Source organism: Microtus pennsylvanicus, chromosome 1, assembly GCF_037038515.1.
Source record: "Microtus pennsylvanicus isolate mMicPen1 chromosome 1, mMicPen1.hap1, whole genome shotgun sequence".
Taxonomy (NCBI): domain Eukaryota; kingdom Metazoa; phylum Chordata; class Mammalia; order Rodentia; family Cricetidae; genus Microtus; species Microtus pennsylvanicus.
The window spans coordinates 29,124,228-29,143,574 of NC_134579.1; the positions used below are offsets into that span (position 1 = coordinate 29,124,228).

Genomic DNA, 19,347 nt, shown 5'->3' on the forward strand with positions numbered 1-19,347 from the left:
GAGGATGGGGCAGAGCAGAGACTCCAGGCATATGAACTGACCGCACCTCTTGCTCCCAACCCTTGTCCACCCAGAATCTGACCTTAGAAGATGCTTTGGTTTCATTTCTGTGGCTGTGATAAAAACAGCTTAGAGGGGAAAAGGCTTAGCTCACAAATCTAGGTTTCTGTCTGCCACAGTTGGAGGCAGGGTGGCAGGAACTTGAAACATCCAGTCAAAGAACAGAGAAATGGCGCACGCATGGTTGTGAGCCCTTCCACTGGGTCAGCGGCCATAGCCGTCTACAGCTGCCACACGGCCCTGGTGCCGACTGCACCTGTCTCAGTCCTGAATGTGACAAGTGTCCCCCAGTGAGTTTAGAACTGGGGTGGGATCTCTCAAGCTCTTGTACACACCTGCGTTTTGAACTTGATCCAGAACATGATGTAGACACCACGTGAGGATGGTTACTAGGAAATGTGGTCCCCCGCCCTGCCAGGTTTTGGTGGGATCTGCGGAGCACTTTTTACAGCTATCTTTGCCCCACAATGACTGGGCTTCCCAGAACATTGGGGTAGGGGGCTTTTCTACAACCCGGGCTCTGGACTACTGAGCCTGGGAACTGATCCTGGGAAGTCCCCGGTGGCTGGTCACCCTGATCTCTACCACCTCCTGTCTGCTCAGGCTCGAACAGGGAGACACACAAGGACACTGAGGTCACATCGCAATAAATGGCCCTGGGCTCTAAATCTCATTTTCTTTAAATCCACATCCCTAAGAAATATTATAGTGTTTGTCCTTCCATCTTATAAGACACGGTGAATGATGCCATTCACTCCAAATCCCGCTTTTCAGTCACTCTTAATATTCCTCTAAAAGAAAGAAAGAGAAACACTGTTGGCACCAAAACCTCACACACTTGGACTAAACCCAAAGGTGAACATTTATTTCAGCAAGATTCACTCAAGGTCTTGAAAGTCAAGTGTGAGAGGTGAAATCCACCTTGTCAGCGAGGACAATGCCCTTTTCTGTGCTTGACAGCTGGAGATGATATGTCAGGTTGACAGGTTTGGTGTCTGAGGAATGTGACCCTAAGGAGATCAAGGGGAGCGCGCTGGCGGTAGGGCCTCCTGGCTCGGTAGACACCGCCAAGATGGCTCTGGGAAGACTTCCATGTGCCCACACCTCACCACACTGTGGCTTTTCCCGAGACAGTCCACAGGGACAGGGCCACAGGTCCCCGCCGTCATCATCGAGTCGGCACAGGGTGTTCTAGAAAAGCTCCTCTCCCAGGCACAACGGCCATTGTCAGCTCCCCACAGTTCCAGCCCAGGAGGTGTCTGGATGCCATGCTGGGCACTCTCCTGTGAGAGGGATCCATCAACACCTTCAAATTCTGGCCCTTATCGTTGTCATGGAGACACCACCATCTGCTCCTCTCAGAAGGGATTTTCCAGAGTTTCATCAGCAGGGCTTTCTCTACTCAATGGATTTCCTTTCTGTCAAGGGCCTGGGGAAACGGGGATGGGATCTAGCTTAGTAAATGCTACTCAGCTAGTCATCCAATAAATGTTATTTCTACTTCAATAACTCCTTGGATCTTTTGTTTTGTTTTCTTTTTCTATACAGGGTTTCTCTGTGTAGCTTTGGTAGCCCTGGAACTCTGTAGGCCAGGCTGACCTCCAACTCACAGAGATCCGCTTGCCTCCACCTCCTTGAGTGCCGGGATTAAAGGCGTGCACCACCACTGCCTGGCTGGATCATTTTTAAATTTGGGCTGATTCTTATTGTTGCACTTTAAAAATTGTTTATATTGGATACCATTCATTTGTCTAATTTTTTCAGCTTTGGGCCATTGTACATGTTAGCCAAGGGCTGTACCTCAGAGCTACAATCCCAGTCTTTGATGGTTCGTGTTGTCAATATAATAAAATCTAAAATCCAAAAGATGCATCTCTGACCGTCCCTGGGGACATATCTTGACCCTGTTAAGGCAGGAAGACCCACCCACTGAGGGTGGCACCATTCCCTAGGCAGGAAGTTCTGGCTGTATAAACCAAGATGCACTGGTTGTTCTTTTCCTGGTTGTAGTCACGTGACCAGCTGCTTTAAGCTCCTGCTGCCCTGGCCTCCCCACGCAGTGGATGACAGCCTTCACTCCCGTAAGCTGCTTTGGTCAGAGAATTTTACCAACAGAAAGAAACTAAGACGCTGCCTCTGTGTGCAGATGGGAAGACTGCACTTGGAGTAAGGGCAACGGCATCAGAGCTGCCAGGAGAGAAACGGATCCTGGAATGGTGAGTCACCTGACAGCATGGCGCCGTGAGAGGCCATGACTTGAGAGCTGAAGTCTTGTGAAGCATCCCTCTGCTGAAGCCTTGTGAAGCATCCCTCTGCTGAAGTCTTGTGAAGCATCCCTCTGCTGAAGTCTTGTGAAGCATCCCTCTGCTGAAGTCTTGTGAAGCATCCCTCTGCTGAAGTCTTGTGAAGCATCCCTCTGCTGAAGTCTTGCGAAGCATCCCTCTGCTGAAGTCTTGCGAAGCATCCCTCTGCTGAAGTCTTGCGAAGCATCCCTCTGCTGAAGTCTTGTGAAGCATCCCTCTGCTGAAGTCTTGTGAAGCATCCCTCTGCTGAAGTCTTGTGAAGCATCCCTCTTCAGTCTTTTAATGCTGGAGCACAGCATGCCCACAATGTTGCATCTTTGTTTGTTAGAGTCCTACACAATTCTGTCCACTCCCATCTGGCTTCTCTCCATTTCCTTGTGAGGCACTTCAGGGGTGGGCACGGCATGGTGAGAGGAAGCTGGGCTTTTTCTTGGTAGGCTGGACAAAGGCAACCCTGAGTGCTGTGGTTCCAGGCTCTTCCTTTCTCACTGCTCTACCATATGTGGCTTTGCTTCTTACCAAGGTCAGTTCTGAGCCCAAGTTGACTGCGGGAATTTCTGCCATTACATATGTATGCTACGTATTAGAAATTAGAAAAGAAGAATACATCATTTCAAATACCTTGAAAATCTAAAAGTGTGTGTGTGTGTGTGTGTGTGTGTGTGTGTGTGTGTGTGTGTGTGTATGTTAGGTGCCCACGGAAGCCAGAGGTGTCATAAGTCCCTAGAATTGGATTCCCAAGTGATTGTAAGATACTAGGCATATGTGTTGGGAACTATCAATTCTCCCCTAGCCCTTTGCCATGCAGAAGGATCCTAGAATCTAGTCTCACCATCTCTGGAAGGGTCCTGGAATCTACTTTCCAGGTCTCTGGGGGGGGGGGGTGTCCTGGAATCTAGTCTCACTGTTTCTGGGAGGGTCCTGGAATCTAGTCTCCCTGTCTCTGGAAGGGTCCTGGAACCTAGTCTCCCTGTATTTGGAAGGATCCTGGAATCTAGTCTCCCTGTCTCTGGAAGGGTCCTGGAATCTAGTCTCACTATCTCTGGAAGGGTCCTGGAATCTGGTCTCACCATCTCTGGAAGGGTCCTGGAATCTAGTCTCACTGTCTCTGGAAGGGTCCTGGAATGTAGTCTCACTGTCTCTGGAAGGGTCCTGGAATCTAGTCTCCCTGTCTCTGGGAGGGTCCTGTGTAGTAATAGGAGCGGCGGGGCTGTGTCCCCGGCATCCCGGCTGCCTGGCTAGCTTATGCCCCGAAATAACAACACACAAACTGTATTCATTTAAACACTGCTTGGCCCTTTAGCTCTAGCCCTTACTGGCTAATTCTGATATCTTGATCAACCCATCTCTAATAATCTGTGAGCACCGGTCTTACCGGAAAGATTCTAGCCTACGTCCATCCTGGGTCGGAGCTTCATCGCGTGTGTCTGACCGGTAGCGGGGCATGGCATCTCTTCTGAGGCGTCTGCTCCCAAGAGAAGAGCTGTTGAGACTCTGAGCTCACTTCCTCTTCCTCCCAGCATTCTGTTCTGTTTACTCCACCCACCTATGTTCTAAGCTATGAGCCCAAGCAGTTTGTTTATTACTTAGCCAATGAAATCAACAGATTGATATATGACACTCCCACATCAGTCCTGGAATCTAGTCTCCCTGTCTCTGGGAGGGTGCTAGAATCTAGTCTCACTGTCTCTGGAAGGGTCCTGGAATCTGGTCTCGCCGTCTCTGGGAGGGTCCTGGAATCTAGTCTCCCTGTCTCTGGGAGGGTGCTAGAATCTAGTCTCACTGTCTCTGGAAGGGTCCTGGAATCTGGTCTCGCCGTCTCTGGGAGGGTCCTGGAATCTAGTCCCCGGGTCTCTGGGAGGGTCCTGGAATCTAGTCCCCGGGTCTCTGGGAGGGTCCTGGAATCTAGTCTCCCCATCTCTGGAAGGGTCCTGGAATCTAGTCCCCGGGTCTCTGGGAGGGTCCTGGAATCTAGTCTCACCGTCTCTGGAAAGGTTCTGGAATCTAGTCCCCCGGTCTCTGGGAGGGTCCTGGAATCTAGTCTCACCGTCTCTGGAAAGGTTCTGGAATCTAGTCCCCCGGTCTCTGGGAGGGTCCTGGAATCTAGTCTCACCGTCTCTGGAAAGGTTCTGGAATCTAGTCCCCCGGTCTCTGGGAGGGTCCTGGAATCTAGTCCCCTGGTCTCTGGGAGGGTCCTGGAATCTAGTCTCACCGTCTCTGGAAGGGTCGCTGCTCAGGCTCTGGATGAGGACTCAGAGGGCCAAGACTCAGCATAGACCCAAGCACATGGCACTTAATTACGAGCTGGATGGCACCCTCCCTGCAGCAAGGTGACCAAGGTGATCTTGTGACAGAACCCTGGTTAGACAGGTGCTGGCTGTCTTAGTGTTTCTGTTATCATGAAGAGACACCATGACCACAGCAACTCTTATAAAGGAAATATTTAACTGAGTGGGTTCGCTTACAGTTTCAGAGGTTCAGTCCGTGGTGGCATGGAGGCAGATGTGGTCCTGGAGAAACAGCTGAGAGTCCCACAACTTGCAGGCAACAAGAAGTTGACTGACACACTGGGTGGTATCCTGAGCATAGGAAACCTCAAAGCCTGCCCCACAATGACACACTTCCTCCAACAAGGCCACACCTCCTAGTAGTCCCACTGCCTATGAGATTATGGGGACTGCAGTGGGACAATGGGCGTTTATCCTGTCACTTGTATTATTTTTTATAAATTTATTTATTTATTATGTATATAACATTCTGCCTCCATTGTATGACCGCATGCCAGAGGAGGGCGCCAGATCTCATTACAGATGGTTGTGAGCCACCATGTGGTTGCTGGGAATTGAACTCAGGACCTCTGGAAGAGCAGCCAGTGCTCTTAACCACTGAGCCATCTCTCCAGCCCCACTTGTATTATTTTTAATAAAATGCTGATTTGCCAGTAGCTAGGCAGGAAGTATAGGTGGGGCTATGGCGACCAGGCAGGAAGTAGAGGCATGGCAAGGAGAATTCTGGGAAGAGAAAAGTTTCAGTCTGCGGTCATCACCCAGACAGAGGAGAAGTCAGACACAGAGCAAGCAAGATGTGACTGCCTCGCCGAAAAAGGTTCCAAGCCACGTGGCTAACACAGACAAGTATTATGGGCTAATATATGTTATAAGAGTTAATAAGAAGCCTGAACTAATAGGCCAATCAGTTTATAACTGTGTGATTCTTTGGGGCTGAGCGGTACAGGATCAAGCAGGACAGAAACCTCAGTCAACAGGGGACAATTACATTCAAACTACCACATTCTACTCCCTGGCCCCAGAAGCTTGTAACAATGCCATAATAGCAAAATTCATTTAGTCCAATTTCAAAAGTTCCCATGGTCTATCACAGTTTCAACAACATTTTAAAGTCCAAAGTTCAAAGTCTTTTTTGAGATTCATGCAATCTCTTAACTATAATCATTGGTAAAAATCAAAACCAAGAAGCAGATCACATACTTCCAACATACAATGACACAGAATACACATTACCATTCCAAAGTGCAGGGAAGGGAGCATAGTGAGGAAACACTGGACCAGAACATGACTGAAAACCAGCTAGGCAAACTCCAAACTCTGCCTCTCCAATTCCTTTCGGCCGTGTTGACAGCAACACACTTCTTTCTCTTGGGCTGGCTCCACTCCCTGGTAGTAGCTTTCTTTGGCAGGTATCCCATATCTCTGGCATCTTGGGGTATCCAAGGCAATCCAGGTTTCGACTTCCCAGCTTCATGAGTTTCGTGCAATGGCTTCTCCGGGCCTCTATTCAGCGACACCCTGACACATGCCTAGCCTTAGCGTCTTTATTCCCTAACCCCTTTCTTCTGTTGTTAACCCTAAAGCCAGAACCATGTGGCTGAAGCTGCCAAGTTCTGCTGCTTACTGGAGCTGGAACATGGGCCCCTTGTTCAATTACATCATCATCAGCTTTCTGTCCTTCACTGCCTAAGCTTGGTTGTCTTGAAACGTGTTCTGTAGACCAGGCTGGCCTCAAACTCAGAGATCTGCCAGCCTCTGCCTTCCCAGCGCTGGGATTAAATGTGTGCTCCACCACAGCTGGTTTTAACCTTTTGTTCAGTTCCTGTTCACAGGGTAGAAACCAAGCTGGGTGGGATCTCCCTGAGGTCTCGACTGCCCGTATTCCAGCCTCAATCCATTTATCTCCTTGAATACAGAATTTAGCTCTATTCCATTTCCGAGTGCTCTTTTTCTCCTCAGAATTCCATTTTTCACTTTATCCCGATCATTTTTCTCCTATTCATTACAAATCTTCATTAGCGTTACCACTAATAACCACACCATAGAGTCTATACTAGGCTGTTTTGAGATGTCTTCTCCCAACAGAATTAATCTAAATTCTTCACTTTAGCCTCAGGCAGACTCTTTGGATTAGGGCAAAAGGCAGCCTCTTTCTTCACCAAAATATCACAAGACCAGTCTCTAGGTCACATGCTAACATTCTTCTCCTCTGAAACCTCTTGATCCCCGCAGTTCAAATCACCCTCAGCACCGTTGTCTTCCACGCTCCTCCTGTATGGCCCATTAAGCAGCACTTAAGAGAATTCCACTGCTTTCCTAACCCTAAGTACCAGAGTCCAAATTCCTCCAAACAAAAACATGGTCAGGCCTATCACAGCAATACCCCAGTCCCTGGTACCAACTTCTGTCTTAGTTAGCGTTTCTATTTCTGTGAAGAGATACCATGATCATGGCAACTCTTATAAAGAAAACAATTAGGGCTTGCTTACAGTTTCAGAGGTTCAGTCTATTATCATCAGGACAGGGAACATGGTGGCTTGCAGGCAGATGTGGTACTGGAGAAACAGCTAAGAGTCCTACATCTTGTAACAGGAAGTCAGCTGACACTCTAGGCAGTCTCTTGAGCATAGAAACCCTCAGAGTCTGTCCCACAGTGGCACGCTTCTCCAACAAGGCCATACCCACTCCAACAAAGTCACACCTCCTAATAGTGCCGCTCCCTATGAGATTATGGGGTCAATTACATTTAAACTGCCTCACTGGCAGTTGGAGGGTTTAAGGAATTTTAAGTGCTGTCAAATTTAAGTGGTGTTACCAGCATCCTTGGTTACAGACACAGCTACGGCCAGCTGGTATACGTAAGGGCTACTTTCTTCCCTTTTGTAACAACCCAAAGATGCACTGGATCACAAAGAAACAAGACTCCATGTTAGGTTGATGGGAGTCTCTCAGAGAGCACTGGGCTCTATCTTCACAGGCTATGTGGCCTGGGTGAGGCACAAGGTGGGTGAACACAGTGTAGTGACAGCCAGTGGGCCCCTTTATGGATGGCTATGGAGGGGTCACTCCCCTCTGGGTACTTCAGGGAGCTGCTGCCCTGAGCACTTGGCACTCACAGGGTATGAAGCAGACAGGATGAGAGGGTTGTGCAGTATACCACGTACCCCACAGAGGAGGTGGGAGGATGCCAGGAACCCCTCATCAGCTGATTATTCCTTTAGAGCGAGAAGAGGGGCTCAGGAGGGCGCAGGCGAGTTCTGCTGTTTATGTGAAGCAAATGCCACGGTCAGGGCCACGGACAGCACCACATCTGGTGGCACTGACACCAGTTTCTAGCCACACTGATGTAGTTCCCAAAAAGTTTGCTGTGATTACACGCCTTGACTCACTCTTCCATACAATCCTGAGCATGAACCTTCTACACACAAACTATACATGAGCGGAGACAGCGGGCTCCCCAGATACAATCAGAGGCTCTAAGAGCAAACGTCATCCGAGGCCAAAACGTTTCACGGAGAAACTTAAAATTATAATCAAAGTAAGGGGAAATAGAAACAAATTTGGTTTTTATAAAATTTGATCAATCAAAACATCAGAACCATAAAGCACGGGCAGCTACATCTGGCTCTAGAAAGCGGCCTATCAGAGGCCAGTCCTGAGCAGCCACCAGGTTGGTAGCTTGGAGACGGCAGACAGAAGAGGGCAGAGGCTACCGCCTCTGGGAGAGCCTCAAGGTTTGGGACTCAGTCAAATTCATGTAGGCAAATGAAGCTATGTGAGCCAGTGTGTTGTTCTCATGTTTCCAGGCAGAACAAGGAGCTTGGTTTCATCACACATGTGGGGTGCTGGCTCCAGGGAAAGGTTGTCTTTGCATAGCTGGAACTGTCCCCAGGCCACCTCCACTTGGGGCACCTCCACTGGCTCCCACAACTCCTTTCAAGGCTATGGTGGGAAGCCTGGGTACTGAGGTGGGAGGGGCAGTGGAACAGGAAGGCCAGGGCAGGGAACAGTAGTGGGCTTCCTCTCCCTTACAGGGTGCAGGGAGAATTTCCTTTTAACTGGGCTTGTATCCTGGAGGCCAAGGTGAAGGGTGAGTGTGTCTCCTGGGCACGTCTAGCTACAGGGAGAAGTCTGGGGTGTACTTATTTGTGGATAGACAAGGTTTGGTGGAGGGGGTAGTGGTTTGGGGGTACAGCGAGTTTAAAAAGAAAAGGACCGGTGAACCGGTATGTACTGCAGGTGGTCACGGAGCCAACACAGCTGCCCAAACCTGTCGTCATCAGTCCCAAGGGCGTGAATAGTAGCACAGGGAGAACAGGAAGCTGAGCCTGGACTTGGTCAGGCCATGCCAGGAATAGCCACTCTGTACCAATATCAGAGTCCACGCCAGAACAGCTGCTCTGCACCAGGGTCAGAGCCCGCGCCCGGAACAGCCGCTCTGCACCAGGGTCAGAGCCCCTCCTCCCATCTTGTTCTAGTGAAGGAGACTCGAAAGGTTAACTACAGAATCAAGATGCCAGGATAGCCTAGCTGCCCACCAACCTACATCACAGGTGGCCTCTCCTCCTAGCAGATAAGACTGCGGTGGTGGCGGGGGCACCAACCAGGAGCCAAGCTTAACCCTGGGTCTGATCTGTAAGTGGGTTTACACCCTAGAGCACTGTTCTCAACTTTTCTAATGTTACAATCCTTTAATGTAGTTCCTCATGTTGTGGTGACCCCAACCATAAAATTATTTCGGTGCTACTTCATTAACTGTAATTTTGCTATTGTTATGAATAGTGATGTGAATATCTGATGTGCAACCCGAGTTGAAAGCGGCTGCCCTCATGCCTTAAAGCAGACTCCATCCCTCTCCACTCATCTCAAAGACAAGCCCGCAGCTGGCGGCCTCTAGTGGCCACTGTGGTCAAGTTCCACGTCCACTACAGAATTCATCTTGCAGAGAAAACGGAGGAAACTCTCAGGTCCTCTTCAACACATGAGAACACAAGACAAGGGAGCTAAGGGCATGGCTGCAAGTCCACCTGCGAAGATTTGGTGTGCCCCAGAGAGCATCCTTAGATGCCACACAAGTCCACCTGCGAAGATTTGGTGCGCCCCAGAGCGCGCCCTTAGACGCCACACAACTGTCCTAGACTGAGAATAATTACACAGTTTCTCTTGAGTATGTATTTATTAGGTTCTAAAGCCATGAATGCCTTATTTCAAAAATACAAACTAAAAGAAACTGGAAAATAGAAACGTCTATGTCTTTTACAGTATTTATAATATTTGCCCTGGGAAGGTGAGCTTGATGGCCTCATCTGGGTCTCCACTTTATGTCTTTTACCCCGTGAAAATGTCTTTTCAGAGCCGTGTTGTCGGCCCACGGAGAGTTCAAACAGGAGTCGTCATCATTTTCTTCCAGTTTCTGGAAACAAACATGCTTTACTCAGGATGGCATTTCAGGAAAGTGGCTCATGTAGACTGAGGAAGGTCTGGGTCACTTCCTGTAACCCCCACCCCCAATGCCAGCAGGACCCTCCAGGGGCTATAGCTGGTGACAGCCTTGGACAGCCCAGAAAGGCCATTCCCTAACACTGGTTGGTCATCACAGGACCCCGCCCACGGGTGAGATGTGGGATACAGGCTGCAGCCCCAGCTCTGTGTCTAGCCCCGCCCTCCCAGGCCCCGCCCCCCCTGACTACCCAGTGGCTACCTTGAGCTCCTCCTGTCTTCTATGGTAGAACAACATTAGCTGCTTGTGCTCCTCACTGCTAATGATCGGCTCCCGGGCTGGTGCACCCTGGCCCCTCTGAAAGGCAAACACAGAGCAAACCGGGGACTGAGACATTCTTTGTGCAGGAGACATGGGAACATGGCATGCGCTTATTTTAACTGTCTCTGTCAAAAGTGAAGACGGCAGGCCGAGATGCCACCATGCAGCCTGGGCACCAGCACGGGTGGGGCTCTGGACTTGTGGTGGATGCCATCTCTCCCATGGCCATTCCCAAGGAACCCACGGCGAACCCAGGGTGGGTGGGAGAGTGTTTAGAGCCACCGCCCGAGACACAGAAATCTATAGGCCTTGTTCCCAAAACTCCACAGAAATAGGGCAGGAGCGGTTAAGTGGAGACGCCTCAGCTGGACGCTCCCAACACCTCCAGCCCTTCTCAGCACGGGGCACCAGCAGCCTCAAAAGCCCTAGAATCTGTCTTGGCTGAATTTTCCATTACCAGGAACATTTCTGCATGCAGACCTGCTTTTTTGGTTAAAATACTACAAAAAGGAAATTTCTACTTTAAACTGGGGCCAATAGGGCTGAGAGTATGCACAGGTTTAAAAGTCGTTTAGATTTTCTGTAAAACTTCATCACAACACTGACTAGATTTCATCAAACCAACACACAGCACTGACTAGACTTCATCGAGCCGAAGGCAAACACACAACACTGACTAGACTTCATCGAGCCGAAGGCGAACACACAAGCCTGACTAGGCTTCATCAAACAGAAGGTGAACACACAACACTGACTAGGCTTCATCAAACAGAAGGTGAACACACAACCCTGACTAGACTTCATCAAACCAAAGGCAAACACACAAGCCTGACTAGACTTCATGAAACAGAAGGTGAACACACAACACTGACTAGACTTCATGAAACAGAAGGTGAACACACAAGCCTGACTAGGCTTCATCAAACAGAAGGCAAGCACACAACCCTGATTAGGCTTCATCAAACAGAAGGGAAGCACACAACCCTGACTAGGCTTCATCAAACAGAAGGCAAGCACACAACCCTGATTAGGCTTCATCGAGCCGAAGGCGAACACAGCACAACTTGCAAAGCAGAAGCCTCCGCTCACACACCTGCTGGATCTTGACGATGATTTTGGTCTTCTCATTTCTCCCCACATAGTCGGAGAGTTTCTTCGTCCTCCTCAGCTCCTTCGCAGCCCACCACAGCTGTGCTTCCGCCTCCGGGATGACTTCCAGTGCCGCCTGGGGTCAATCGTACAAGCACAGGAACTCCTTGAAGGGGCAAGGCACATGCGGCCACCCTGGAGCCTGGCTGGAGGCCCTTCAGGCACAGGCGGCTCCAGCACCCTGCTCACCCCACAACCTCCAAGCACACCTGAGTTCCTGACAGATCTTCTTTATTTTCAAATTCCATCCGGATGGGATCGTATGGAGGCAGCCCCATGGGATAAACGATCATCACTGCACCTCGAAGCTGGTCCAGGGCATCTTTCACCATCTCCATGGTAACAAAGACTCCAGCTTCCACTTGTTTCTGAAAGTGAACCATGCAAAAGTCAATAGACACCCAGCGGTTTCCGTATGAGGCCCCAGAGACCCTGCTAGCACAGCCACAGAAGAGACCAGAGAGTTGCTGCTTCCCAGGTGACTGCTGCCCACTTCAGGGCTGAGCTGAGGACACGGTGGCCCAGGCAGGAGCAGACTGCGAGGGACACCAGAGAGGTCTGCAGACCCACACCCAGCAGGATGGTTGGGAGGAGATGGAGCAGGCTGCCCCAGGTGGGAGTGGAAAGGGGGAGCCAGAGTCTGCCACATGTTAGGAAGCAGATCCGGAGCTGCAGTGGGTACAACATGGACCGAGTTAGAAGGACATCAGCCAGAAGCTCTGAAGAGAACACAGGAAAGAGCTACATAAAGAACGCGTCTACTGTTTGCACCAGAGGGCGCTGGTGACACTTCAGGAACTTCACACAATGGTAGCTTTCTGTGGGTCCCTCAAGGACTGGGCAGGGCGGACAGAGCTGCAGGCCTGTGATCCCAGCCCTCAGGGAGCTGAGGCAGGACTGCCATGAGTTCAAGGTCTGTTCGGACTACAACTGAGTACCAGGCTGGCCAAGGCTGTACATGAAAAGTCTCAGAAATAAAATGAATTAAAAAAAAAAAGATTAGCTAAGAGCTTGGGGAATGCTTAGAAGTACACTTTGTGGGTGAATCTGGGAGTGGAGGACAGGCAGTGAGGTCAAGACATGCAAAGGTGGGGGCAGCGACTGCTCGCTCCCCATGCGGATAAACGTGACAAGTGACATACTAAGGATTTTTACATTTATTTGGTGTGTGTGTGCTACAGCACATGGGGGGTAAGAGGACAGTCTATGGGAGTCAGTCTCTCTGACCACCAGGCGGGTCCTGAAATTAAACTCTCGAAATTAGGTTGTCAGGCACCTTTATCCACTGAGCTGGCTCTCCAGCCCCAGGAGCATGAGTATCCCTGAATTCTTTCTATCTGGGGAGCATATCTGCCCTCTCACGGTATTGTGTTTCTTCTGTGAAACAGGCTGTATGTAAAGGCTGGAGATGATTACAGAAAACACTGCTCTACAAGGAACGTCTCTACCAACCCTGCATCTGTGGGCTACAGTAAAACTCCCGTGCTTAGCTTTCCAAATTCTCGAGCAACAGAATAGTGGAGCCTGCATTCACGCAAGACGATAAATGCTTTGTTTGCTCCGTCATCATCATGTCCTCAAATAGAAAACTGGAAACGAAAGAGCAACAGAAAGGCGGGGAGCAGAGAGCAGAGGGGACGGAATGTGGGCTGGCAGCTAAGGCATGCATCTCAGGAACGTCCACTTCAAAGACGGAATCGTGTCCATCCTACTGAGAAGCTGACCTTAGACACGATGGCTTTGGCTTCTTCCACTGTCTTCTTTAAAACCTGCTTCATTTTCTCATTTGGAGCTATTAGGGAAAAATGGACAGACAGTTGTCAAACACACGGCCTCTTTCAAAATCCCGGGTGTTCTGGAACTCTCCTGCCTGAACCAGGGAACCTGAGACGTGAGTATGAGTCTGGAATTGACAAAAGGGACACAGATGTGGGAAGCTAGGCAGACTCCCCCAGCAAGGGGAGAGGTCTGCGGTGGCTTTTACACAGTTTGGCAACAGCTACAAAGCCAGGCCAGAGGAAACACCAAGAGGACAGCGCCAATGAAGGTAGCAAGAGAATTCCAGGCCTCTCAGGCGACATAGCTGTGACTCAACCCTGTCACAGTGGCTCAAACGCAGGCAGAGGCAGTACGTGGCTGGGATGGCTCAGAGCAATAAAACTGTATGTATGTATGTACGCACACATGTTTGTTTTGAGTCAGGGTCTCTCTCTGTTCCCAGACTGGACTGCATGCCCCAATCTTCTTGCCCTAAGCTCCTGAGTGCTAGGATTACATGTGCCCGCTTGACCCACAAAACTTTATTGTACCTGAGCACTGTCCAAATGCGGCACACAACACCAAATCTTAGTTCCCGAGCTTAGAACTAAGCACAGCGGAGACAGCGTCCCTGAATTTAGGAAGCATGGTTCCGTGCTCGTCCATTTCTGACCTACAGAAATGGCAAACGGCGTGGCTCATCTACCCTGTGAAGGAGGCCACTAGATAGGAGCAGGCAGGCCTGGATGGGGTTTAGCACAGGAGGTTCGCAGCGCAGAGTTTTCCAGGTCCGCATTAAAAATGTTTTTACATGATGTGGGCGTGCTTGTGTGCGCCAGGGTACATATGGGGACTGCGTGGACTCGGTTCTGGGGCTCAGACTCAAGCCGTCAAGTTTATGCGCCCCTCTTACTGCAGAGCCATCCTGCAGCTTAAAGAACTGCCTTCACGTGCAAAGACAGGAGGGGGAAAGCCGGTTACCTTGCCCATTCCTCCGTCCGATGTCGTCTTTTTTGAAGACGGAGCCGCCGCTAGGCACGCACTTCTCTCCCCACTCATCCTTCAGCTTCAGCTCCTGAATCTGCTCGTCCGTCAGCCCTTGCATATTCGGGGGGAGGAACACACCGTGTTCTGCCAGCTCTTCCATCTCTGAAAAACAGGAGAGGGCAGCCACTCCTGACTGGGATCACTCACACCCAGACTCGCACGCGTGCATGCTCCTGGGTCTCAGGTCTGGCCCCTATAGCTCACTATTTTAATCTACGTCATGAGCCACGTGTCAGACCTTTCTTCATCTTGGACAAAGGCACTAACTAGCCCTCAGTCAGTGGAAGCACAGCGAGCTTCAGTCATCCCCCCACCCACATAGTAAGGCTCTGTGCTCAGGAGTTAAAAGATTAATGGTCATTTAAGGAGCCTAACCACACAGCCAGCCCACCGCACGGCTTTGCTATTTTCCAAGGAGAATCTCAGATGACCCCATTTAATGGAACCTCATGAAAGAGGCAGGACAGTTGCTTAAACCTGCCCACCTTCCTAATCTCAAAGCTGTGATCCGAGGCTTGCTGAGAGCACCCGGCTATGAGAACTGCACAAAGAGGCTCACTTGGTAAAATGCTTGCTTTGTAAGCATAAGGTGCTGACTTGGATCCCTGAACTCATGTAAAAAACACTTATACCTTTGTACTGGGGAGGAGGGGAGAGGAGGGGTGAGGAGAGAGCTGGGCATCCCCGGGGGGCTTCGCGGCCAGCTGCACAGGCCAATGAGACCCCCGTCTCAAAAACACAAGGTCATACAAGTTACACACGCATACACACACCATACAAGCACAGATACATGCATGCGTTCTCTCATAAAACTTTACACAAACACTGTGTAAACAAATTAGATAAATCACGGGGAAGGATTTAAGGCAGTTGTCCTGGTTGGTTTTTGTCAACTCGGCACAAACCTATCCATATCTAGGGAGAGGGAAGCTCAACAGAGAAAACGCCTCTATCAGATTGCCCATAGACAAGTGTAGGACAAACAGGATTGATGTGGGAAGACCCAGCACACTGTGGGTGGTGCCACCCACGGGCAGATGGTCCCAAGTGGCATAAAAAAAAGTCTGAGTGAAGGAGTCTTCCTCTATGGTCTCTGCTCCAGTTCCTGCCTCCAGGTTCCTGCCCTTCACAGACTAAACCTTCAAAAAAGAAACAAACTCTTTCCTCCCCAAGTTGGTTTGTTCCCACAGCTATAGAAAGCTACCGAAGACAGAACCTGGTATCAGCATCCTGGAGTATCAGGACAGACCTGGCCATGTTTTGAGGACAACAGTGTTAATGTCTGGAACCTTGTGCTGGAAGAGCCATTGAGGGCTCAGAGCTTAATGGGCTGGTGTGGGAGCCTGAGAAATGAGTCCCGAGAGCAATGCAGACAATGGAAGTCTGGCTCGTGAAGGTTCAGAGGGAAACAAAGATGCGACCTGGGTCACTCACATGATAATTTGTATTAAGAACCTGTGGTTCTGGTCAGCTGGAGCTGAGAAATGAGCTGCAGTTATCAAGAGACCAGAACCACTTGGCTGGAGTGAAACACAGCTCAATTGGCTGTGGATAAGAAGATACCAACACCATCGAGGCAAAATGCTCTTCCTCGTGGGGGGAGGGGGGTCAGCAGTCACCAGGCAGATGCAGAGGAAGCAAGATGAGGATGCTGCACTGAGAAAAGGTACCAAGCCACATGGCTAAACATGGACAAGAAGTATGGGTTAATTTAAGTTGTAAGAGCTGGTTAATAATAAGCCTGAGCAATAAGCCAAACAGTTTATAATCAGTATACGCCTCTGTGTGTTTATTTGGAACTGAACAGCTGTGGGACTAGGCAAGACAGAAACATCTGTCTGCAAGCTGGGGTCTAAAGGTGCCAAAGCTGCATCTCATGCCTGCAGCCAAACTTGGTAGTGCATACACAACCGCCACATGGTACTACTTTCTGAGGACATGAGGGGGTTTATGGAGGACAGTGGAGGCTGGGCACAGGAAGAGGCCAAGAGGGGCTATTGGTGAAGGTGCAGCGTCAGCTGCAGGGATCACGGAGAGAGGCTCAAACTTGGCATCATGTGGCAGGTGAGACCCTGAAGGGAGGCCAGGAGGCAACTGGTGCCACTGGTGAAGGTGGCAACCAAGGACAGGAGCAGCTGTGGAGTGGAGCCAGCTTCAGCTATGAGATGCCGTCAGTGTGTGTGCTCTGGATGGAGGAGCCTAGAAGAGCTTGAATCCCAAACGTCTGTCACTGTCCTCTCCAGTGCTGGAGTTTGGCTTTGCTTTGACTTGAATGTTACTGAGCCTAGTCCTTCCCTCTTGGAATAAGAAAGCTGTTACCTTGTTCGCTGACTTTACAGGAACCCGATTATGAGACAGATATTCTAGAGAGGTTTGGACTTTGAGAGACTGAACACTTAGAGTGACTTTTTAAGGATTGTATCTTATCACAGCAACAGAAGCTACGACAGCAACTAACCCTCAAAAACGTGAAAATTCACCTCATGTTTACTATTCAAGTGCATGATCTTATATTTTCCTATCGCATACGTGTTTAAATCTACACCAGCATATATAATAAATATAAATATACATACTAACATGGATAAACCTACACCAACACACACATACACACACACACAAAACTTTGAGCCATTCTATATTGCCTGTCCTTCCTGTGACGAAGACGCTAAGAACTGTGTGTTTCTGTAATACTGGGAATATATGTGACCTGCAACAGTACATACAATACAACATGATAAATGGTATAAGCGGATGGGATGTTTTTGCACACTATGCTTGGGAGAGGGGCTGAGGTGACTCTCCCTCATCGTCCTAAAGCAGCGCACTGGTGCCTGCCCGAGTGCTGACTGGCAATGGCACCCGTAGAGTACATCTGCTAAATTCTAAATTCACCCACAAAACCCTAATATCCCGCACTATACTTTCAACTTACAATGTTAAAGAAGACCCGGAGTTTTCTCTCTCTAAATGTCATCTAATATTGAGCCTGTTTTGAAAGCAGTTAAGTTTAATTAGGGGAAAATATAACAGGTTTTAAGGCATTGTCTAGAATGCAGATATAACACGTGTTTCCTAGGAGACAGAAAACAACACCAAGGCTCTCCCAGTGTCCCTCACTTTTGATGGGCGGTCTCAAGGCCAGGACCCAAGCTCTCAAAGTCTTAAAAAGGCGTACTTGACAATCCCCTCCCCGCGGCTACTACACCACCCTCACCCGGGCTAACTCCTTGGTTCTGCTGGGATCTTTCGGCTCCCTCCTACTGCCCTTGGGCCCAACGCCAAATTCTGGCTTCCCCGCTGCCCATCTCTTGAGTCTGGGGTACCAACCTCGCCTGGATTTCTCTGGTTGCTGGTCTTCCATCCCGGGTCAACTCTGATGCTCCTTCTCCAGTCCCCAGGTTACTGTAAATCTTTCCGAATCCTCAAACCTCGAGCCCTCCCCACTCCTTCCCCTGTGCACCGGCAGTACCTGTGCAGAGCCGCTGCACCTTCAGCCGCCCATTGTAGACGCGGGTCACCTGAATCGTGAGCTCCTCCAGCTCAGTGCTCCCGGGCGCCTGCAGCAAGAACTGGCTCTCGTCGCCTCTCTTCACGTGCAGCACCACCATAGCTGCGCCGAAGGCCCCGCCGAGGGGTAGGGAGGCAGGCAGGGAACAGGAGGCCTGCAGGCTCAAGAGGCCAGCCCGTCCGGTACAGCAGTGAGACTAACTGCAGCCCAGTGGCGGAACTCGGGAACTCGGGCTCACGCGTCCGTCCGGTGAGTAAAAAGATCGGCGCACGCTCGCGGAAGTGACTGTTGCCAGGAGCAACAGTCAAACACTGAGCCGGAAGGGCCTCCTGCGCCCGAGCCTGACGCACAGTCGCCGCTACCGGAAGTGGCAGTGGTCCGGGCAACAGAAACCCAAACCAAGCTTCTAGAGGTGAGCGGACTGTCCAGGGAACCCGGGAGATGAGCTGACAGAGCGTGGTAGCTCCCAGTTGAGAACTGAGTGGGATGGTGGGCACCACGGGACCACAGTCGCCCCCAAGCCCAGACTCGTTTCCGCACAGGCACTGATCGCCTCCGGAAATGCCTTCTGCTTCAGATCTGGGGAAGTCACAGTGCCCCCCAGACTGTACGGCTAAGTCTTGTCCCCACAATCTCACAAAGGGCAAGGGTAGGCATTGCAGCTCTAATGGAAAGGGATCCTGGCAGTCGGGAACCAAGGAATATTAAGTGCCACAGCTCGGATGAAAAAGTATTCTGGCAATCGGGAGCCAGGGAATACCACAGGTCACAGTAAGCTTAGTAGTTTACAGTCCTGCCCTAGCGAGAGGCTTCCTCAACTAAGCTGTTACAGCTCGTGTTACAGTTCTGCTCCGCTCCATTCCAGCGCAAGGTCTTCACCCAAAACACATTCAAACCATTTATTGGGAGGGAAGAATCCAGGAGAGTGACTATATATAGGTGGATAGGGCTTTTTTTGTTGTTTTTTTTTTGTTTGTTTTGTTTTTTCGAGACAGGGTTTCTCTGTAGCTTTGGAGCCTGTCCTGAAACTAGCTCTTGTAGACAAGGCTGGTCTCGAACTCACAGAGATCCGCCTGCCTCTGCTCCCGAGTGCTGGGATTAAAGGCTTAAAGGCGTGTGCCACCACCGCCCGGCTTATATAGGGCTTCTAGGGGTGGAGTTTTTCCAGGGAGATTTTTCAGGGTGGAAATTGGTCAGACTTTAGACCCTTGAGCTCAGATTAGCTAAATCTCATACCCAGGGATTGAATGGTTTTCTGCTCAGTGATTGGTTCGTTTTCTTGCATAGGAATTGGTTGGTTTTTTTTGCTTAGTTGGTCAAGAGCAGATTTGGTTTCAGGACCAAAGTGTTTCTTTCCTTGGCTCCTATTTCAAGGCCAGGGCATATTTCTTTCACTGACTGATTCTAGGGTCAGGTTTCAGACTCTGGGTGCATTTCTTTGGTTCTTGGTTCAGGGCTAATTTCTTTCAC

General features: G+C 50.1%; 1 protein-coding gene across 2 annotated transcripts; it reads right to left on the reverse strand.

Moving 5' to 3' along the window:
* Positions 1-2,735: 2,735 nt before the first annotated feature.
* Positions 2,736-18,119, reverse strand: Cfap298 (cilia and flagella associated protein 298). 2 transcript variants are annotated; one of them, XM_075959907.1, is made up of 7 exons: positions 17,839-18,119; positions 14,301-14,468; positions 13,286-13,353; positions 11,771-11,929; positions 11,506-11,637; positions 10,353-10,448; positions 2,736-2,939 (listed from the first exon to the last, which is right to left on the reverse strand). In XM_075959907.1, the coding sequence occupies exons 1-7, from the start codon at positions 17,975-17,977 to the stop codon at positions 2,751-2,753; spliced, it is 951 nt and encodes a 316-aa protein (XP_075816022.1). In that variant the 5' UTR covers positions 17,978-18,119; the 3' UTR covers positions 2,736-2,750. The 2 variants fall into 2 exon arrangements, with proteins under 2 accessions (XP_075816022.1, XP_075816030.1); XM_075959915.1 differs by lacking the exon at positions 2,736-2,939 and adding an exon at positions 9,809-10,064 and having other exon boundaries at positions 17,839-18,116.
* Positions 18,120-19,347: the final 1,228 nt, after the last annotated feature.